General features: G+C 43.7%; 1 protein-coding gene across 7 annotated transcripts in view; it reads left to right on the top strand.

Moving 5' to 3' along the window:
• The window catches only part of RAD51 (RAD51 recombinase), a 34,704-nt gene extending 17,244 nt beyond the window's left edge, over positions 1-17,460 (top strand). For 4 of the 7 annotated variants that reach the window (XM_003826585.7, XM_055098641.2, XM_055098642.2 and 1 more), the window contains 5 exons: positions 6,438-6,532; positions 14,009-14,122; positions 14,798-14,927; positions 15,145-15,266; positions 16,354-16,948. In XM_003826585.7, the coding sequence (XP_003826633.1) occupies positions 6,438-6,532; positions 14,009-14,122; positions 14,798-14,927; positions 15,145-15,266; positions 16,354-16,477 (585 nt within the window). In that variant the 3' untranslated portion in view covers positions 16,478-16,948. Of the gene's footprint in view, positions 1-6,437; positions 6,533-14,008; positions 14,123-14,797; positions 14,928-15,144; positions 15,267-16,353 lie in introns of all 7 variants that reach the window. The other 3 variants (XM_003826586.7, XM_055098643.2, XM_063596554.1) reach the window with 1 other exon arrangement.
• The last annotated feature ends 2,666 nt before the right edge of the window (positions 17,461-20,126 follow it).

A 20,126-nucleotide genomic window follows, 5' to 3' on the forward strand; every position in this document is an offset into this window, starting at 1 on the left:
AAATTTCTAGCTGTATTGAGAGATGTGGAACTAAGTCACACAGAGAAGTAAAAATGGAATCTGGAAATGAAAGATCCATGAGAAAGGGAGGGAGTAGGATATAGAAGAGAAAGCTAACAAACTTTCATCTTTTCTGTAACTTCAGGCAGTGTAATGGGGAGCCGTTTTTCCTTGTCTAAGTGAGTCTTAATGTTCTCTGGCTTTAAGGATGTGCTGCATGAGTGGCCAGTCCACAAAGTATCCTTGAACCTGGCCCATGCCCATGGACCAACTCTTCTGTTATAATCTTTTGAAGCTTTATTATAATTTTAGTTATTTTGAAGAACATGGCATTATTTTAATCTAGATAGATTATACCCACTTCTGCCATGGACACAACTTACTGTTGGAGATCAAAACAACTGAAACAAAATCTGCCTTATATCAGTGTTACAGTGTTACAGAAGAGGCTTCCTAGTGTTTTTCTATCCTCGGGACTCAACTCTGTTGAGTTTTTTTTTCTTTTCTTTTTTTTTTTTTTTTTTTTTTTTTTTTGAGAAAGAGTCTTGCTCTGTTGCCCAGGCTGGAGTGCAGTGGTGTGATCTTGGCTTGCTGCAACCTCTGCCTCCCAGGTTGAAGCCATTCTCCTGCCTCAGCCTCCCGAATAGCTGGGATTACAGGCATGATGGCCACCACGTCCAGCTAATTTTTGTATTTTTAGTAGAGACGAGGTTTCACCATGTTGGCCAGGCTGGTCTCAAACTCCTGACCTCAAGTTAATCTGCCCGCCTTGGCCTCCCAAAGTGCTGGGATTACAGGCGTGAGCCACCGTGCCTGGCCCAAGTTTATTTAAATTTAACATCAAGTAACCTAGCTTGATAGCCTACCATTTTTCTTATTTTCCTTTTTTTTTTTTTTTTTTTTTATTTGAGACGGAGTCTCTGTTGCCTAGGCAGGAGTGCAGTGGTGCAATCTTGGCTCACTGCAACCTCCACCTCCTGGGTTCAAGCAGTTCTCCAGCCTCAGCCTCCCAAACTGGGATTACAGGTGCCTGCCACCACACACAGCTAATTTTTTGTATTTTTACTAGAGACAAGGTCTCGCTATGTTGGCCAGGCTGGTCTTGAACTCCTGACCTCAGGTGATCCACCCGCCTCAGCCTCCCAAAGTGCTGGGATTACAGGTGTGAGCCACCATGTCCGGCTTTTTGTTGTCATTTTAATTGTTTCTTCATTGCTCCACTGATATTTTCTTTGCAGACCAAAATGTTACCCTTTTTTTTTTTTTTGAGGCGGAGTCTCATTCTGTCGCCCGGGCTGGAGTGCAGTGGTGCCATCTCTGCTCACTGCAAGCTCCGCCTCCTGGGTTCACACCATTTTCCTGCCTCAGCCTCCCGAGTAGCTGGGACTACAGGCGCCCGCCACCACGCCTGGCTAATTTTTTGTATTTTTAGTAGAGACGGGGTTTCACCGTATTAGCCAGGATGGTCTCAATCTCCTGACCTTGTGATCCGCCCACCTTGGTCTCTGAAAATGCTGGGATTACAGGTGTGAGCCACCGCGCCTGGCTGGCTACCATATGTCTTATGAGACAGCCAAGCTAGCATGTCAGTATCGAGTAGACCTAATCCATTGTTAACTCTCCTCAGAAATAAATTCTTTTTCTTTTCTTTTTTTTTTTTTTTTAAGATTGGGTCTCACTATGTTGCCCCGGCTGTTCTTGAACTCCTGAGCGCAAGCAATCCTCCAACCTCAGCCTCCCACATAGCTGGGATTACAGGTGAATGCCTCTGCACCCAGATCCTCATAATCATTAGGAAGAAAGAGCTGAGGGGGAGGGGTGGAGGAGGATGCTTAGGAGACCTTTTATGATAATAAGGGAGGAAATATTGAGAAGAGGAAGAGTAAGTTATAGAAGCTATAGCTATTGCGTGAGCTCCATTAGAAATTTGATAGCTAAAGGGAATTAGGGCTGTTTAAAATGTCACTCTTACATCCGTCATTTGACATGATATGTGACCTTTTTAAATAGAAATGTTTTCCCATGTTTTGACAGGGACTTATGTAGAATAAGTATTTAGACTACAGTACATAATATCTATAGTTGCCATGGCAACTCAGCATAGCATGCTGACACTCCGAAGTTGTACAAATAGAATCCTAATCTGAGAATGTTTAAGTAGTCAGATAATGTCTGTCAACAATAAACTAAAGCAAAATTCTCAAGTAAACATAGCCTGTTAAAATAACATTTACAGATGGCTGAACAACTATATAGATCGTTGACTTTTTTTTAAAGAAAAAGAATGCTAATTAATTAATAATAGAAAAGATTACATTTCATCAGCCTAAGAGCTGGAACCAGGGATATAGAGAGGATGTTAGATTATTACTTAAATCTAAATATTATCTACTCTCATTTGTTTTCTCAATTTAATGAAGTAAAACCCCATTATATGTTAGATCTCTCTCTAATAGAAAAGTCATAAAGTTGAGAGCTACAGTTAGGTTACAAAATGAATTAGCCCATGCTTGTTCAAAGTACTGCAGTAGTTTTAAAATTCTGGGCCGGGCATGGTGGCTCATGCTTGTAATTCCAGCACTTTGGGAGGCTAAGGCCGGAGGATTGCTTGAACCCAGGAGTTCCAGACAAAACTGGGGAATATGGCGAGATCCCATTTCAATTAAAAAATAAAAACAGTTCTGAGAAGACAATTTAACATAAGTACCAATTTTAAAAGCACATGCCCAGGCGGGCATGGTGGCTTACGCCTGTAATCCCAGCACTTTGGGAGGCTGAGGCGGATGGATCACAAGGTCAGGAGTTCAAGAACAGCCTGGCCAAGATGGTGCAACCCCGTCTCTACTAAAAATACAAAAATTAGCCAGACGTGTGGGTGGGCGCCTGTAATCCCAGCTACTTGGGAGGCTGAGGCAGAGAATTGCTTGAACCTGGGAAGTGGAGGTTGCAGTGAGCCGAGATCGTGCCACTGCACTCCAGCCTGGGCAACAGAGTAAGATTCTGTCTCAAAAAAAAACCAAAAACCAAAAAACCACAAAACAAAAAAATCACATACCCTTTGACAGAAAATTTGTCTTACAGAACATTTCACATATATGCAAAGATAAATGTACAAATAATTTATACCAAAGCATCATTAAAATGGTAAAAGTTAGAAACATACTGCATCACTATAAAATGAGAAGTGTTAAATTATGGTCCTAAGCAGTTATTAAGAAGAGCTAACCTGATGGTATCCCAATCCAGTAACAGAAGATGGCTATGTTGGCACTGGGAGGGCAAGGTGGAAAGGGCCAAATAAGCTGGAGAACAGAGCATGCAATCCATCCCCATGATCTTACCCTGGGAGCTTGTCCACTATCCTGTTGTCAGTCTCCCTACCTATTCCCAATCATCTGTGGCCTTTCCTTTGCCAAGGAAGTCTATTCAATTGGAAAAGAATCCCCTGTCATGTTAGCACTTAATATTACCTGGAGGTAGGAGAAAGGAGAACTTCATTTATCTTACTTCCTGGGGACTTAGTCCCCAGAGTGTTAATATTTCCTCCTCTCCAAGAAACTGAGGCAGATTCTGCTCTCTGTCCTCTTGGCCACTGGTTCCAAGTCTTTCTTTAGGCATGACCCTCTTTTGTTGTATATGTGTCCTTTGCTCCTTCCATGGATTCCCATGATGTGAGAGATTTTATCTGCCAAATAGTAATGTAATTTTTCCCTTCCAAATTAACAAAGCCTTCCGTAACTGTATACACTAAAGTCAGTGCCCTAAAGGTTGGGAAAATCATGTCTTCAGAGTGTACTGTGCTAAACGCTTTACATGAATTATTTTATTTAGTTTTTAAAACAATCCCATAAGGTCGGTTTTATTTACATTTTACAGAAAAGGAAACAATATTCTCAGTCACATAGTAAGTGGAAGAACCACTTAAAGAAGTATATGAAAATGCATAGAAAATAATCTGGGAAATTATTTCTGGGAGATGGAGAGTGGTGAAGAGCTTTCAGTTTTTACTCCGCCACTTCCTCTTTTTTTTTTTTAGACAAAGTCTCACTCTGTTACCCAAGCTGGAGTGCAGTGGCATGATATCGCTCACTGCACCCTCCGCCTCCCAGGTTCAAGTGATTCTTGTGCCCCAGCCTCCCGAGTAGCTGGGATTACAGGTGTGCACCACCACGCCCCACTAATTTTTGTATTTTTAGTAGAGACAGGGTTTCACCATTTTGGCCAGGCTGGTCTCGAACTCCTGACCTCAGGTGATCCACTCGCTGGGATTACAGGTGTGAGCCCCCACGCCTGGCCTCTCTACTTTTTTTTTTTTTTTTTTGAGATGGAATCTCGCTCTGTCACCCAGGCTGGAGTGTAGTGGCACGATCTCGGCTCACTGCAAGCTCTGCCTCCCGGGTTCACGCCATTCTCCTGCCTCAGCCTCCCAAGTAGTTGGGACTACAGGTGGCTGCCACCACGCCCGGCTAATTTTTTGTATTTTTAGTAGAGACAAGGTTTTACCATGTTAGCCAGGATGGTCTCGGTCTCCTGACCTCAGGTGATCCACCCGCCTCGGCCTCCCAAAGTGCTGGGATTACAGGCGTTAGCCACTGCGCCTGGCCTCTGGCCCTCTACTTTTATATTGTTTGGATTTTTAATATAAGCATATAGTTGTTTTGTAATTTCAAAAAACAATTCTCAAAGATAAGAAAGAAAATTTGGGCTGGGTGCAGTGGCTCATGCCTCCCAGCACTTTGGGAGGCCAGGGTGGGTGAATCACCTTAGGTCAGGAGTTCAAGACCAGCCTGACCAACGTGGAGAAACCCCATCTTTACTAAAAAATGCAAAATTAGCCGGGCGTGGTGGTGCATGCCTGAAATCCCAGCTACTTGGGAGGCTGAGGGAGGAGAATCCCTTGAACCCGGGAGGCAGAGGTTGTGGTGAGGCAAGATCATGTCCAGCCTGGGCAACAAGAGCGAAACTCCGTCTCAGAAAAAAAAGAAAGAAAAAATTTGGTTCTCCTAGGCCTTTAACATAAAATGTTCTAAAGGATTTTCCTCATAATTTAAATGGGAATTATGACTCCAAAGTAGATTTCTAGAGTAGAAATTACCCTTTAGCGTCATTCACTTAAACTTTATAGAAAAATTCAAAGGTATCTGGTATGGAATGGGTAGTCTAAAGCAGAGATTTCCTTGAGTGGCTCATAAGACAGTTTTCATGGCATTTCATTTACTTCTCTTTTCTTTCCTTTTTGTTTTCTCTTTAAAATTCTTTCTACTTATTTTTCTGTTTTCTCCAATTGTTCATTTTAAACATCTTGTTTATACTATTGGAGTAAATATGTTTTTTTCTTCTTTCTTGCTCACACTCGAAATTTGCTATAGACACTCCGAGGGCATTGACTAGTCCCTTTAGTACCCCTAAAGAATGAACTGCTCAATAAAGTGAAGTATAAGTTTGATATAGACATGCTAAAATTAACTGGGCTTTGGATCATGGCCCATTATTGATTAAAACTAAGGTAAATGGTCTTCCAAGTTTCTGTACTTTTGAATTGATCAGTCTTGTGTTGGTATGCAGTTCTAGAATTTTATTACTGGCCAGGTGTGGTGGCTCACGCCTGTAATCCCAGCACTTTAAGAGGCCGAGGCGGGCAGATCACTTGAGTCCAGGAGTTCAAGACCAGCCTGGGCAATGTGGCAAAACCCTATCTACAAAAAAATTTAATCGGGTGTGGTGGTGCACACCCATGGTCTCAGCTATTTGGGAGGTGAGATGGGAGGATCTCCAGAGCCTGGAAGGCAGAGGTTGCAGTGAGCCAAGATTGCACCACTGCACTCCAGCCTGGGCGGCAGAGTGAGACCCTGTCTCCAAAACAAAAAAAGGCCAGGTGCAGTGGCTCGTGCCTATAATCCCAACACTTTGGGAGGCCAAGGCAGGCAGATCACCTGAGGTCAGGAGTTCAAGACCAGCCTAGCCAACTTGGTGAAACTCTGTTTCTACTAAAAATACAAAAATTAGCTGGGCGTGGTGGCATGCACCTTTAATCTCAACAACTCAGGAGGCTGAGGCAGGAGAGTTGCTTGAACCTAGGAGGTGGAGGTTGCAGTGAACCGAGATAATGCCACTGCACTCCAGCCTGGGCAACAGAGTGAGACTATCGCAAGAAAAAAAAGAAGAAGAAAAGAATTTTATTACCTACTTTGGGCTATATTTCTAAGCAGTCCAGTTCTGACAGGACTAGCTGTATGTACTGAGACACAATCAGCTTTACATATTTTTCTAGCTGTATTTCTATTAATATCAGAAGGGAATGCCTCCTTCCTACCACTGTCATTTTTAAATGTTTTTTTCCCTTTGCTTTGGAGGAATTATAAAGATGTCATGAGGAGCTTGGTCAGCTGTATCAGAAATACAATGTTCATTTCTACTGTTGTTTTTGTTCTCTATAGCTTCCCATTGACCGGGGTGGAGGTGAAGGAAAGGCCATGTACATTGACACCGAGGGTACCTTTAGGCCAGAACGGCTGCTGGCAGTGGCTGAGAGGTAGGTTACTGGTTTAGATATGAGAGACTATGGCTACACTTATCAATGTAGTGATTGCCAGGGTTAGTTTGGCCGAAGAATGTCTCTTCTATAACCCCACGTCCCAAAGTTGTATGTGTGGTTCAAAAGAATGACTTCCTTAGTAGAAAAAGGCATTCTTTTTTTTTTTTTTTTTTCTTCAGATGGAGTCTCGCTCTTGTCACCCAGGCTAGAGTGCAGTGGCGTGATCTCAGGTCACTGCAACCTCTGCCTCCCGGGTTCAAGCAACTCTCCCACCTCAGCCTTCCTAGTAGCTGGGATTACAGGCGCACACCACCACACCCAGCTAATTTTTTGTATTTTTAGTAGGGATGGGGTTTCACCATATTGGCCAGGCTGGTCTCAGACTCCTGACCTCAGGTGATCCACCTGCCTTGACTTCCCAAAGTGCTGGGATTACAGGTGTGAGCCACCACACCCGGCCAGAAAAAGGCATTCTTTAGAGTTGCTGTCAGACTGAATTAAAAAAAAAAAAATCCAACTATATGTTTTCTTCCAGAGAAACCCTTTAGAAAGTAAAAGAATGGAGAAAGATATTGCATGCAAATAGTAACCATAAGAGACACTGCATGGCTATACTAATATCAGACAAAGTACACTTTAAGACAGACACATTGGCTGGGCGCTGTGGCTCACGCCTGTAATCCCAACACTTTGGGAGGCTGAAGCGGGTGGATCACGAGGTCAGGAGATCGAAACCATCCTGGCTAACACAGTGAAACCTTGTCTCTACTAAAAATACAAAAAGTTAGCCGGGTGTGTTGGCGGGTGCCTGTAGTCCCAGCTACTCGGGAGGCTGAGGCAGGAGAATGGCCTGAACCCGGGAGGCGGAGCTTGCAGTGAGCCGAGATCGCGCCACTGCACTCCAGCCTGGGCGACAGAGCAAGAATCCGTCTCAAAAAAAAAAAAGACAAACACATTATATACAAAGAGGAACATTTTATAATTAAAAGGTCAGTTTGTCAGGAAGATATAACAGTTGTAAAGATACACACACACCTAACAACAAAGCCCCAAAATAACATGAAACAAAAACTGAATTAAAGGGGAAAATAGACAACTCATCAATAATAGTAAGGGACCAGTTTTTCATTTTCATTAATGGATATAGGCTTCAATATCTCACTCTCAATAATGAATATAACATGTATCAGAGGCCCTGCTAAAGGGCATCTGTGAAAAACCTACAGGTAGCATCATACTAAATGGTGCTCTGTTACCCAGGCTGGAATGCAGTGGTGCTATTTCGGCTCACTGCAACTTCCACCTCTTGGGTTCAAGTGACTCTCCTGCCTCAGCCAAAAATTAGCCTGGCTAATTTTTGTATTTTTAGAAGAGACAGGGTTTCTCCATGTTGGCCAGGCTGGTCTCAAACTTCTGACCTCAAGTGATCTGCCTGCCTTGGCCTCCCAAAAGTGCTGGGATTACAGGTGTGAGCCACTGCACCCGGCCTTAATGGTGAAATTCTGACTCCAGCCACTGACTACACTACACTGTGAAATTCTGAATGCTTTTCCCCCTAAAGTCAGTAACAAGGCAAGGATGCCCACTTTCACTATTTACATTCAGCAATGTCCTTAATGTACCTGAACTGTATACTTTAAAATAGCTAAAATGCTCAATTTAATGTTATATGTGTACGTTTTACTATACTGTTTTTAGAAGGGTGATAGTCCTAAATAAGAGCCTAACTATAATTTTTCAGAGAGAACATGGGAGAAAATCTTAGTGACCTTGGGGTAGGCAAAGATTTATTAGCTACAACACCAAACACACAGTCCATGAAAGAATAAATTGATAATACAGTTAGTTTTCACTTCATCAAAATTAAAAACTTTTGTGCTTCAAAGGACACTATGAAGCAAGTGAAAAGATAACCCAAAGAATGTGAGAAAATATTTGCAAATCACGTATCTGATAAATGTCTAGTATCCAGAATATATGAAGAACTATTATAACCCAACAATAAAAAGATAACTCAGTTGTTTAAATGGGCAAAGGATTTGAATAGACATCTCTCCAAAGAGGATATACAAATGGTTGATGAGCACATAAAAAGATGCTCAACATCATTAGTCATCAGGAAAATGCAAATTGAAACCATGGTGAGCTACCACTTCACACCCACTATGAAGGCTATAATAAAAAAGATGGTAACAAATACTGGGAGGATGTAGAGAAACTGGAACCCTCATATACTGCTGGTGAAAATATACAATGGTGGTCTCTTTGCAAAATAGGTGGCTTCTTAAAAAGTTAAATATAAATTCACCATATGATGCAGCAATTTCACTCTAGTTATATACCCCAAGAGAAATAAAAACATGTCTATACAAAGACTTGCATGATAATGTTTATAGTATCATTATAATAGCCCAAAATGTCCATCAGCTGGTAAATGAATAAACAAAATTTGTTTTCTCCGTACAATGGGATACTCTTCAGCAATAAAAAAGAACTTAAGTACTGATACGTGTTAACAACATGGATGAGGTTTCAAATATGCTAAATGATAGAAGTTAAACACAAAAGACCACATAATGTATGATTCCATTTATATGAAATTTCCAGTAGGGGATAATCTAAGGGATAGAAGAATTGTGGTTAGTGGCGATAGGAATGAGGAATAACTGTGAATGAAGTTGAGAGATTTTTTAGGGGTGATGAAAATGTTCTAAAATTGGATTGTGTTCATGGTTATACAACTCTGCAAATTCACTAAAGCTCTCAATGAATTTTATACTTACAGCAGGTCATTTTTGAGGTATGTTAATTATACCTGAGTAAAGCTCATGAAGAGTTTGTAAGTTTCTATATCAAATAAAGTTTTTAAATACATCCTCAAAATTGTTTTACTTCTTTTCCTTTGTCTAGGGTCAAATGTGGTAATTTAGTCCCTGCCACACATTTTATGGAAACCCAGTGATAAAACAATTTGTCTGCTGAGATGTCAGACTCAAGTTGGAACCTGCCTAAATGAGGAGAATATTCTCTCTCATTTTATAATCGAATTATCTTTCCCAGCTTATAATTTGAGAACTGCAACCTATTGAATGTATACCACCGAAGCATAAAATTAGGTTGGAATGGTAATTGCAGCTTTTTGTCTCTGCCTACAAAATTCCTATGAAGGAAAAGGAATGACTCTTTTGCAGTCTGATCTTAGTTTTCTGAGGATGTATATACTTGTGTCTTCCCTCTCAAAATTGTTTTGGCAATCCTGTACAGCATTCATACTTTTAAGTATACTGTTTTAGTAGTTTAAGGATTAGCTTTTGGACAGAGTCACTAAAACATTCTCTTGTAACATAAATAAGTATTCAGATAGGATAGATGACCTAGTAGAATATAGGCTATGAGGACAAGAACTTTGATTTGGTCACCTACTGGATGCCCAAGCAGTAGAGCAATGCATTCAGGATTTGTTAATGAATATTTTGCTGACAAAAAATTTTTGTTTGTTTGTTTTTTTAGAGACGGGTCTCACTCTGCCCCCACTAGAATGCAATGGTGCAATCATAGCTCACTGCAGCTTCTAACTCCAGGGCTCAAGCAGTCCCCCCTCCTCAGTGTAGCTGGGATTACAGGCACACACCACCAAGCCCAGCTAATTTTTTTATTTCTTTTTTTTTTTTTTTTTTTTTTTTTTTGAGACAGAGTCTCGCTCTGTTGCCCAGGCTGGAGTGCTGTGGCGCGATCTTGGCTCACGCAAGCTCCACCTCCCGGGTTCACGCCATTCTCCTGCCTCAACCTCCCAAGTAGCTGGGACTACAGGCTTCCACCACCACACCCGGCTAATTTTTTTGTATTTTTTAGTAGAGACGAAGTTTCACTGTATTAGCCAGGATTGTCTCGATCTCCTGACCTTGTGATCCGCCCGCCTTGGCCTCCCAAAGTGCTGGGATTATAGGCGTGAGCCACCGTGCCTGGCCTATTTCTTATTTTTGTAGAGATGAGGTCTCGCTGTGTTGCCCAGGCTGGTCTCAAACTCTTGGCCTAGAGTGATTCTCCCTCCTCGGCCTCCCAAAGTGCTGAGATTACAGGCAGGCATAAGTGACTGTGCCTCGCTGAAAAATATGTTTACATAGAAATTTCATTAATTTGTTTTAATCAGGTCTCTTTATCAAGAAAAAATTTTATAATTGAATTATATTTCTGAGAATGTCACAAGGCCTCCTTAAGCTAATAAAAATAGCCCTCTTTCATTCACAACAAAAGAGCCCTTACTGATTAATTTTTGCCGTGCCCTGTTGAAGAATATTAGCCCACATTCATGTTACTGTAGCTCTGGGGTTCCCAGAACATGGTCCCCAGAACAGCAGCATTACCATTACTTGAGAACTTGTTAGAAATGCAAATTGTCTGATGGGACTTCAGATCTACTGAATCAGAAACAATCAGATACTCGGGCTAGCAACCTGTTTTAACAAGCTCTCTAGGGCCAGGCACGGTGGCTCACGCCTATAATCCCAACACTTTGGGAGGCCAAGGGAGTGGATCACCTAAGGTCAGGAGTTTGAGACCAGCCTGGCAACATGGTGAAACCCTGCTCTACTAAAAATACAAAAACTAGCTGGGCATGTTAGCGGGCACCTGTAATCCCAGCTACTTGGGAGGCTGAGGCAGGAGAATCACTTGAACCCAGGAGGCGGAGGTTGCAGTGAGCCAAGATCGTGCCACTGTACTCCAGACTGGGCGAGAGAGTGAGACTCCATCTCAAAAAAACAAACAAAACAACAAAAAAAATGCAAGCTCTCCAGGTAATCTGATGCTTGCTAAAGTTTGAAAACCATGACCACAATTGCTAGCCTTTCTTGAAAGTCTGAAGTACTGTGAAAGAATGACAGAACTCCTTTGAGATGAGCTTAGTTTTTCAAACTTATATGTTAAGAATAACCTGAGGTATTTGTTAAATATACAAATTACCAGGCTCTTCCCTGATAATTGTAATTCATTGAGTCTGGGTTAGGCCCAGGAATTTTTTTTTTTTTGAGATGGAGTTTCACTCTTGTCTGCCAGGCTGGAGTACAGTGGTGTGATATTGGCTCACTGCAACCTCCGCCTCTCGGGTTCAAGCGATTCTCCTGCCTCAGCCTCCCAAGTACCTGGGATTACAGGCGTGCACCGCCACACCCATCTAATTTTTGTATTTTTTAAGTAGAGACGGGTTTTCGCCTTGTTGGCAAGGCTAGTCTCGAACTCCTGACCTCAAGTGATCCGCCTGCCTTGGCCTCCCAAGGTGCTGAGATTACAGGCATGAGTCACCACAGCCTGCCCAGGAATTTGTTTTCTAACGGGTGTTCCAGGTTATTATCTTTAAGGAAGTTCAAGAAACACTATGAAAGAGGATGCTATGGCCGGGCGCGGTGGCTCATGCCTGTAATCCCAGCACTTTGGGAGGCCGAGGCGGGTGGATCACAAGGTCAGGAGATCGAGACCATCCTGGCTAACATGGTGAAACCCCGTCTCTACTAAAAATAAAAAAATTAGCCAGGCGTGATAGCGGGTGCCTGTAGTCCCAGCTACTCGGGAGGCTGAGGCAGGAGAATGGCGTGAACCTGGGAGGCGGAGCTTGCAGTGAGCCGAGATCGTGCCACTGCACTCCAGCCTGGGCGACAGAGTGAGACTCCGTCTCAAAAAAAAAAAAAAAAAAAGAGGATGGTATTTCCAGCCAACTTGTCCCAAGCTGTGGGAATTCCATGTCCTGCTTCTGGAGCCTAAGCACAGAGGTTCCCATAGTTTTTTTTGTGAGTGCCGCTGAGAGAAAAGCTAGGATAACTCTTTATTCTGGTAAACCTTCTCTGTTTTTATAGCAAATAGATAATCTCCCTTTCTTTTTTAATTTTTAATTTTTTTTTTAATTTTATAAATAGAGACGGGGTTTTGCCATGTTGCCCAGGCTGGTCTCAAACTCCTGAGCTCAAGCAATCCTCCCCACTCAGCCTCCCAAAGTGCTGGGATTACAAGCATGAGCCACCGTGCCCAGCCTTTTCTCCCTTTCTGATAGTAGATTATATCAGTGTATTTTTTTGTTCGTTTGTTTGTTTTTGAGACAGAGTCTTGCTCTGTCACCCAGGATGGAGTGCAGTGGCGCGATCTCGGCTCACTGCAACCTCTGCCTCCCGGTTTCAAGCGATTCTCCTCCTCAGCCTCCCAAGTAGCTGAGAAGCAGGGATTACAGGTGCCTGCAACCAACCCGGCTACATTTTGTATTTTTAGTAGAGATGGTGTTTCACCATGTAGTCTAGGCTGGTCTCAAACTCCTGATCTCAAGTGATCTGCCCACATCAGCCTCCCAAATTGCTGGGATTACAGGTGTGAGCCACTGCGCCCAGCCATATCAGTGTTTCTTGAGGCAGAACTAGAAGACTTGTGCAGTAAAGTACTTACACCTGTTACATCTTTTTTTTCACCATACATTCATGATCTAAATAGAGAAAACTTATATCTCTTCATTCTTGTTTTATTTGGTCAGTATCGTAAGGTGTAACTGTATCCTAATGCCATCTGTTTATCCTCATGACAGAATCGTGAACCTAGAACATAATCATAGCACACTGGGTTTTATGTAAACATTCTCTTTTTTTTTTTTTTTTTTGAGATGGAATCTCACTCTGTCGCCCAGTCTGGTGTGCAATGGTATGATCTCGACTCACTGCAACTTCTGTCTCCCGGGTTCAAGCGATTCTTCTGCCTCAGCCTCCCAAGTAGCTGGGATTACAGGTGCCTGCCACCACGCCCGGCTAATTTTTGTATTTTTAGTAGAGATGGGGTTTTGCCATGTTGACCAGGCTGGTCACCAACTCCTGACATCAGGTGATCCACCTGCCTCGGCATCCCAAAGTGCTAGGATTACAGGCGTGAGCCACTGCACCTGGCCCTCAAAGAATAGGTTTGATTTAGGTCAGGCGTGGTGGCTCACGCCTGTAGTCCCAGTATTTTGGGAGGCCAAGGTGGGCGGATTATGAGGTCAGGAGGTCAAGACCAGCCTGATCAATATGGTGAAACCCTGTCTCTACTAAAAATAAAAATATTAGCCATGCATGGTGCTGCACGCCTGTAATCCCAGCTACTTTGGAGGCTGAGGCAGGAGAATCGCGTGAACCCAGGAGGTGGAGGTTGCAATGAGATCACACCACTGCACTCCAGCCTGGGTGATAGAGCAAGACTCCGTCTCAAAGAAAAAAAAAAAAAGAATGGATTTGATTTATCCCGAAGACTTGCCAGGTAGAGCTCCAGAGTAGTTGGGTGCTATCATCTCTCTGCTTATAGTTTGCCTGAACTTCTTAATAGAAAGGGAAATACATTATTTGGTCCTAAAACTACTGTCAGTACCACTTCTTCCCTACCTATTCAGGTAATTTAAGTGTCAGAAACAAATTGCTCATCTGCCTGAGTTCTGTGTGCAGCCTAAAAATGTTCTCTCCTCTCTCATAGGTATGGTCTCTCTGGCAGTGATGTCCTGGATAATGTAGCATATGCTCGAGCGTTCAACACAGACCACCAGACCCAGCTCCTTTATCAAGCATCAGCCATGATGGTAGAATCTAGGTATGTGTTCAGTATAACACACCAAATATGTTCTTAAGAGTCCTTCCCTGAATCTTGTAATGGCTATTTGGCCAGATTGATAGTAGTTTGAATTAGAAATGAGGAGGTTTAAGTATAATTCCTGTGTTGACACTCTTGCTTTGTAGTTTAGGTCAAGTCACTATTAAAAATGAAACCATAATCTACTTGAACTTGCTGGAAATCTTGTTAAACGGTGCCTCAGATGTTAGTGCTGTGCAAATATTTTAATAAAACATCTATATACAGGCCGGGCGCGGTGGCTCACGCCTGTAATCCCAGCACTTTGGGAGGCCAAGGCGGGTGGATCACAAGGTCAGGAGATCGAGAACATCCTGGCTAACACGGTGAATCCCTGTCTCTACTAAAAAAATAGAAAAAAATTAGCTGGGTGTGGTGGCAGGCGCCTGTAGTCCCAGCTACTCCGGAGGCTGAAGCAGGAGAATGGAGTGAACCCGGGAGGCAGAGCTTGCAGTGAGCCAAGAATGCCCCACTGCACTCCAGCCTGGGCGACAGAGCTAGACTCCATCTCAAAAAAAAAAAAAAAAAATCTGTATACAGGAAAAACTATGAATATGAGATTTTAGGGTGGTAAGGAAGGGACCAGAATTTGACACAGGCTAGAAATAGGCTTCAGAGAATCCTTGTTTCCTGTAGGTATGCACTGCTTATTGTAGACAGTGCCACCGCCCTTTACAGAACAGACTACTCGGGTCGAGGTGAGCTTTCAGCCAGGCAGATGCACTTGGCCAGGTTTCTGCGGATGCTTCTGCGACTCGCTGATGAGGTAAGTTGTGGGATAGGGACGAGAATGCCTACTTTCAGTGGCTGTGAATTCCAGGAGCCTTGCTAGGAGGCTAAGACATCAGTGCCTGAGATCATCAAGCTCTTAGGAAGAAGAGAGACATTAGTTATTCGTTACTTTGTGGGGGAAAGTGGTGGCAGCATTAAGGCTTTTGGAGTGTCTATGGCCACAAAATTGACATTTATCCTTTCCCCATCAGTTTGGTGTAGCAGTGGTAATCACTAATCAGGTGGTAGCTCAAGTGGATGGAGCAGCGATGTTTGCTGCTGATCCCAAAAAACCTATTGGAGGAAATATCATCGCCCATGCATCAACAACCAGGTAAGGTGTTGATGGGATCAGTTCTTCTTTTCGGAATGTCATGTTAACTGTGAAGACATGAAGATACAACATTTTCATTTAAGCCCTGTTAAAGCTACTGTTTATACAACAGTAGTATAGACACTTAGGAACTCTTGCTAATCTAATTAACATGCTCTCGTTGGTATAGATGTTTTAGTTCATAAAAGAATTAAAAACCCACAAGTGTGGAAGAATGAATATGAATAATTGATATGCCTCTCCCCTGTTATTTAAAAAATGTTTGGGCTGGGCACAGTGGCTCACACTAGTAATCCCAACACTTTGGGAGGCCAAGGTGAGAGGATGGTTTGAGGCCAGGAATTCGACACTAGTAAGGGCAACAAAGTGAGGCCTCTGTCTCTACAAAAAAAAGTAGCTGGTGTGGTGGCGTGTGCCCGTAGTCTTAGCTACCCAGGAGACTGAGGCAGGAGGATCAGTTGAGCATAGGAATTCGAGGCTGTATTGAGCTATGATCACACACCACTGCACTCCAGCCTGGCAAAAGAGCAGGACACTGTCTTGAAAAAAAATTTTTTCTTTTCTTTTTTTTTGAGATGGAGTCTCGCTGTGTCACTCGGGCTGGAGTGCAGTGGCACGATCTCGGCTCACTGCAAGCTCCGCCTCCCGGGTTCACACCATTCTCCTGCCTCAGCCTCCCGAATAGCTGGGACTACAGGCACCCGCCACCACGCCTAGCTAATTTTTTTGTATTTTTAGTAGAGGTGGGGTTTCACCGTGTTAGCCAGGATGGTCTCGATCTCCTGACCTCGTGATCTGCCCAACTCAGCCTCCCAAAGTGCTGGGATTACAGGCGTGAGCCACTGTGCCCGGCCTAAATTTTTCTTTTTTTAATGTTTGTTTCAATATGGACAATCCACTGAGAGGGGCCAGGGCAAAAATGGATTCTGCCAGGTTGGAAATGCACTAAGGAACAGAGTACAGAAACATTCCCAGGGTCCTTCTAGGAAGAATATATGTCTAAAAAATTTTCAGCTCTGTTACAAAGTCAGGAACGGAATTGTTTAATTATAATAAATTGGTGCTTTGGTCTGTGTCTTTGGGTCAGATTGTATCTGAGGAAAGGAAGAGGGGAAACCAGAATCTGCAAAATCTACGACTCTCCCTGTCTTCCTGAAGCTGAAGCTATGTTCGCCATTAATGCAGATGGAGTGGGAGATGCCAAAGACTGAATCATTGGGTTTTTCCTCTGTTAAAAACCTTAAGTGCTGCAGCCTAATGAGAGTGCACTGCTCCCTGGGGTTCTCTACAGGCCTCTTCCTGTTGTGACTGCCAGGATAAAGCTTCCGGGAAAACAGCTATTGTATCAGCTTTTCTGATGGTGTAAACAGGAGACAGGTCAGTAGTCACAGACTAATCTAAAATGTTTATTCCTTCTGTAGTGTATTAATCTCTGTGTGTTTTCTTTGGTTTTGGAGGAGGGGTATGAAGTATCTTTGACATGGTGCCTTAGGAATGACTTGGGTTTAACAAGCTGTCTACTGGACAATCTTATGTTTCCAAGAGAACTAAAGCTGGAGAGACCTGACCCTTCTCTCACTTCTAAATTAATGGTAAAATAAAATGCCTCAGCTATGTAGCAAAGGGAATGGGTCTGCACAGATTTCTTTTTTTCTGTCAGTAAAACTCTCAAGCAGGTTTTTAAGTTGTCTGTCTGAATGATCTTGTGTAAGGTTTTGGTTATGGAGTCTTGTGCCAAACCTACTGGGCCATTAGCCCTTCACCATCTACCTGCTTGGTCTTTCATTGCTAAGACTAACTCAAGATAATTTTAGAGTCTTAAAGCATTTCAGGCCAGATGTGGTGTCTTGCGCCTGTACTCCCAGCACTTTGGGAGGCCGAGGCAGGTGGATCGCTTGAGCCCAGGAGTTTTAAGTCCAGCTTGGCCAAGATGGTCAAATCCCATCTCTACAAAAAATGCAGAACTTAATCTGGACACACTGTTACACGTGCCTGTAGTCCCAGCTACTCGATAGCCTGAGGTGGGAGGATCACTTAAGCCTGGAAGGTGGAAGTTGCAGTGAGTCGAGATTGCACCGCTGCATTCCAGCCAGGGTGACAGAGTGAGACCATGTTTCAAACAAGAAAGCATTTCAGAGGCTAAGTAAACAGATTTGATTGTGAGGCTTCTAATAAAGTAGTTATTAGTAGTGAACGTGCTGTTTATAGCAATTATTGCAGTGCAAGCTATTTCAAGACAGGGTTTCCATAATCTTTTTGGCACTGTATAGGGGTGATCAGTTTCTGTTGCTTCAAGATTTGAAACCAGAAAGGAAAGTCCCACTTGCAGATGATTGTGCTTAAAACCTAATGGAAAAATAAAAGAAAGACATACCATGGGTTGCCTTGTGGCCCCCACCTCCTTTTTTTTTTTTTTTTTTTTTTTGAGATGGAGTTTCACTCTTGTTGCCCAGGCTGGAGTGCAATGGCGTGATCTCGGCTCACCACAACCTCCACCTCCTGGGTTCAAGCAATCCTCCAGCCTCAGCCTCCCAAGTAGCTGAGTCAACAGGCGCCCGCCACCACGCCCTGCTGATTTTTGTATTTTTAATCGAGATGGGGTTTCACCATGTTGGCCAGACTGGTCTCAAACGCCTGATCTCAGTGATCTGCTGGCCTTGGCCTCCCAAAGTGTTGGGATTACAGGCACGAACCACCACACATAGCCCTACAATGCTTTGTTTTAAAAGCAGTTCTAGTCTTTTTTGAGACAGTCTCTCACTCTGTTGCCCAGGCTGGAGTGCAGTGGCACAACTCACTACAACCTTCACCTCCCAGGTTCAAGCAATTCTCCTGCCTCAGACTCCCGAGTAGCTGGGATTACAGGCACGTGCCACCACGCCTGACAAATTTTTTTATTTTTGGTAGAGAAGTTTTTCACTATTTTGACCAGGCTGATCTTGAACTCCTGACCTCAGGTAATCCGCCCACCTTGGCCTCCCAAAGTTCTGGGATCACAGGTGTGAGCCACCATGCCTGGCCTGTCTTTCAGGATTAAGAATCAGGGGCTGGGCTTGGTGGCTCACGCCTGTAATCCCAGTACTTTGGGAGGTCGAGGTGGGTGGATCACCTGAGGTCAGGAATTCGAGACCAGCCTCAACATGGAGAAACCCCGTCTTTACTAAAAATACAAAATTAGCTGGGCATGGTGGTGCATTCCTGTAATCCCAGCTACTGGAGAGGCTGAGGCAGGAGAATCGCTTGAACCTGGGAGGCGGAGGGTGCGGTGAGCCGAGATTGCGCCATTGCACTCCAGCCTGGGCAACAAGAGCGAAACTCCGTCTCTAAATAAATAAATAAATAAATAAATAAATAAATAAATAAGGGACTGGGCTAGGCGCGGTGGCTCACATCTGTAATCCCAATGCTTAGGGAGGCCAAAGTGGGTAGACCACTTGAATCAGGAGTTTGAGGTCAGCCTGGGCAACATGGTGAAACCCTGTACAAAAAATTTAGAAATTAAAAAATTATTTGGGCATGGTGGGACGCACTTGTAGTCCCTAGCTACTCCAGTGGCTGAGGTGGGAGGATCCCTTGAGGCCGGGAGGTAGCAGCTGCAGTGAGCCCTGATCACACCACTGCACTGCAGCATGGGTGAGAAAGCAAGGCCCTGTCTCAAAAAAAATCAGATTGAAAAGTAGCATTGTCAATGTCCCTGGAATCCAGATGCCAAATGGAGTTTATGGGACTCTTTTTTCCCCCTTTACCTCTTTTCACTAGTTAGGACTTCCAATCCAGATCTTACCCAAAGTGCTCAGTGACCACCCAAAACGTTTTCCTGTTTGTTACATTAGTTTATTGTATATTTAAGGTATACAACATGATGTTATGAGATATTAATACATATAAGGAGGCCAGGCACAGTGGCTTATGCCTATAATCCCAGCACTTTGGGGGGCCAAGGTGGGCGGATCACCTGAGGTCAGGAGTTTGAGAACAGCATGGCCAACATGGCGAAACCCCATCTCTACTAAAAATACAAAACTGGCCAGGCGTGGTGGCTCAAGCCTGTAATCCCAGCACTTTGGGAGTCCAAGGCGGGCAGATCACCTGAGGTCAGGAGTTTGAGACCAGCCTGACCAACATGGAGAAACCCCATCTCTACTAAAATTACAAAGTTAGCCGGGCGTGGTTGCATATGCCTGTAATCCCAGTTACTCAGGAGGTTGAGGCAGGAGAATTGCCTGAACCCCGGAGGTGGAGGTTGCGGTGAGCCGAGATTGTGCCATTGCACTCCAGCCTGGGCGACAGGAGCGAAAGAAACTTCGTCTCAAAAAATATGTATATACAAAACTTAGCTGTGTGTGGTGGCACGCACCTGTAATCCTAGCTACTTGGGAGGCTAAGGCAGAAGAATCGCTTGAACCCAGGAGACGGAGGTTGCAGCAAGCCCAGATCGCACCACTGTACTCCAGCCTGGGTACAGAATGAGACTCCATCTCAAAAAAAAAAACAAAACATTATAGTTAAGTGGTCTTAAGTGTCCTATGACACTGATTTCCTTGCCAGGAAGAACAGTTTTCAGCCTGGTCTGGCTCAGGTACCTTTTCCTCTGAATGCTCGTGTTATTGGTGGCTGGGCCAAGCCCTGTTTGTTTGTTTTCTGTACAGAATAGTCAGTGTTCCTAAAGATTAAAAAAAAACCTTTAAAACCTCTTATTCACACCTTAATCTTTTGGTGACAGGTCTCACATGAGCTGGCTAGGAAAAAAAAAAAAAAACCCGCTACAGCCTTGCTTGAAAGTCCTCTCAGTGCCACTGTGCAGGATGCCATCCAGAGCTTCCTTAAAGGTATTCGGGGATACGAGGGATGCGGGTGACA

Source organism: Pan paniscus, chromosome 16 (assembly GCF_029289425.2).
Source record: "Pan paniscus chromosome 16, NHGRI_mPanPan1-v2.0_pri, whole genome shotgun sequence".
Lineage (NCBI taxonomy): Eukaryota > Metazoa > Chordata > Mammalia > Primates > Hominidae > Pan > Pan paniscus.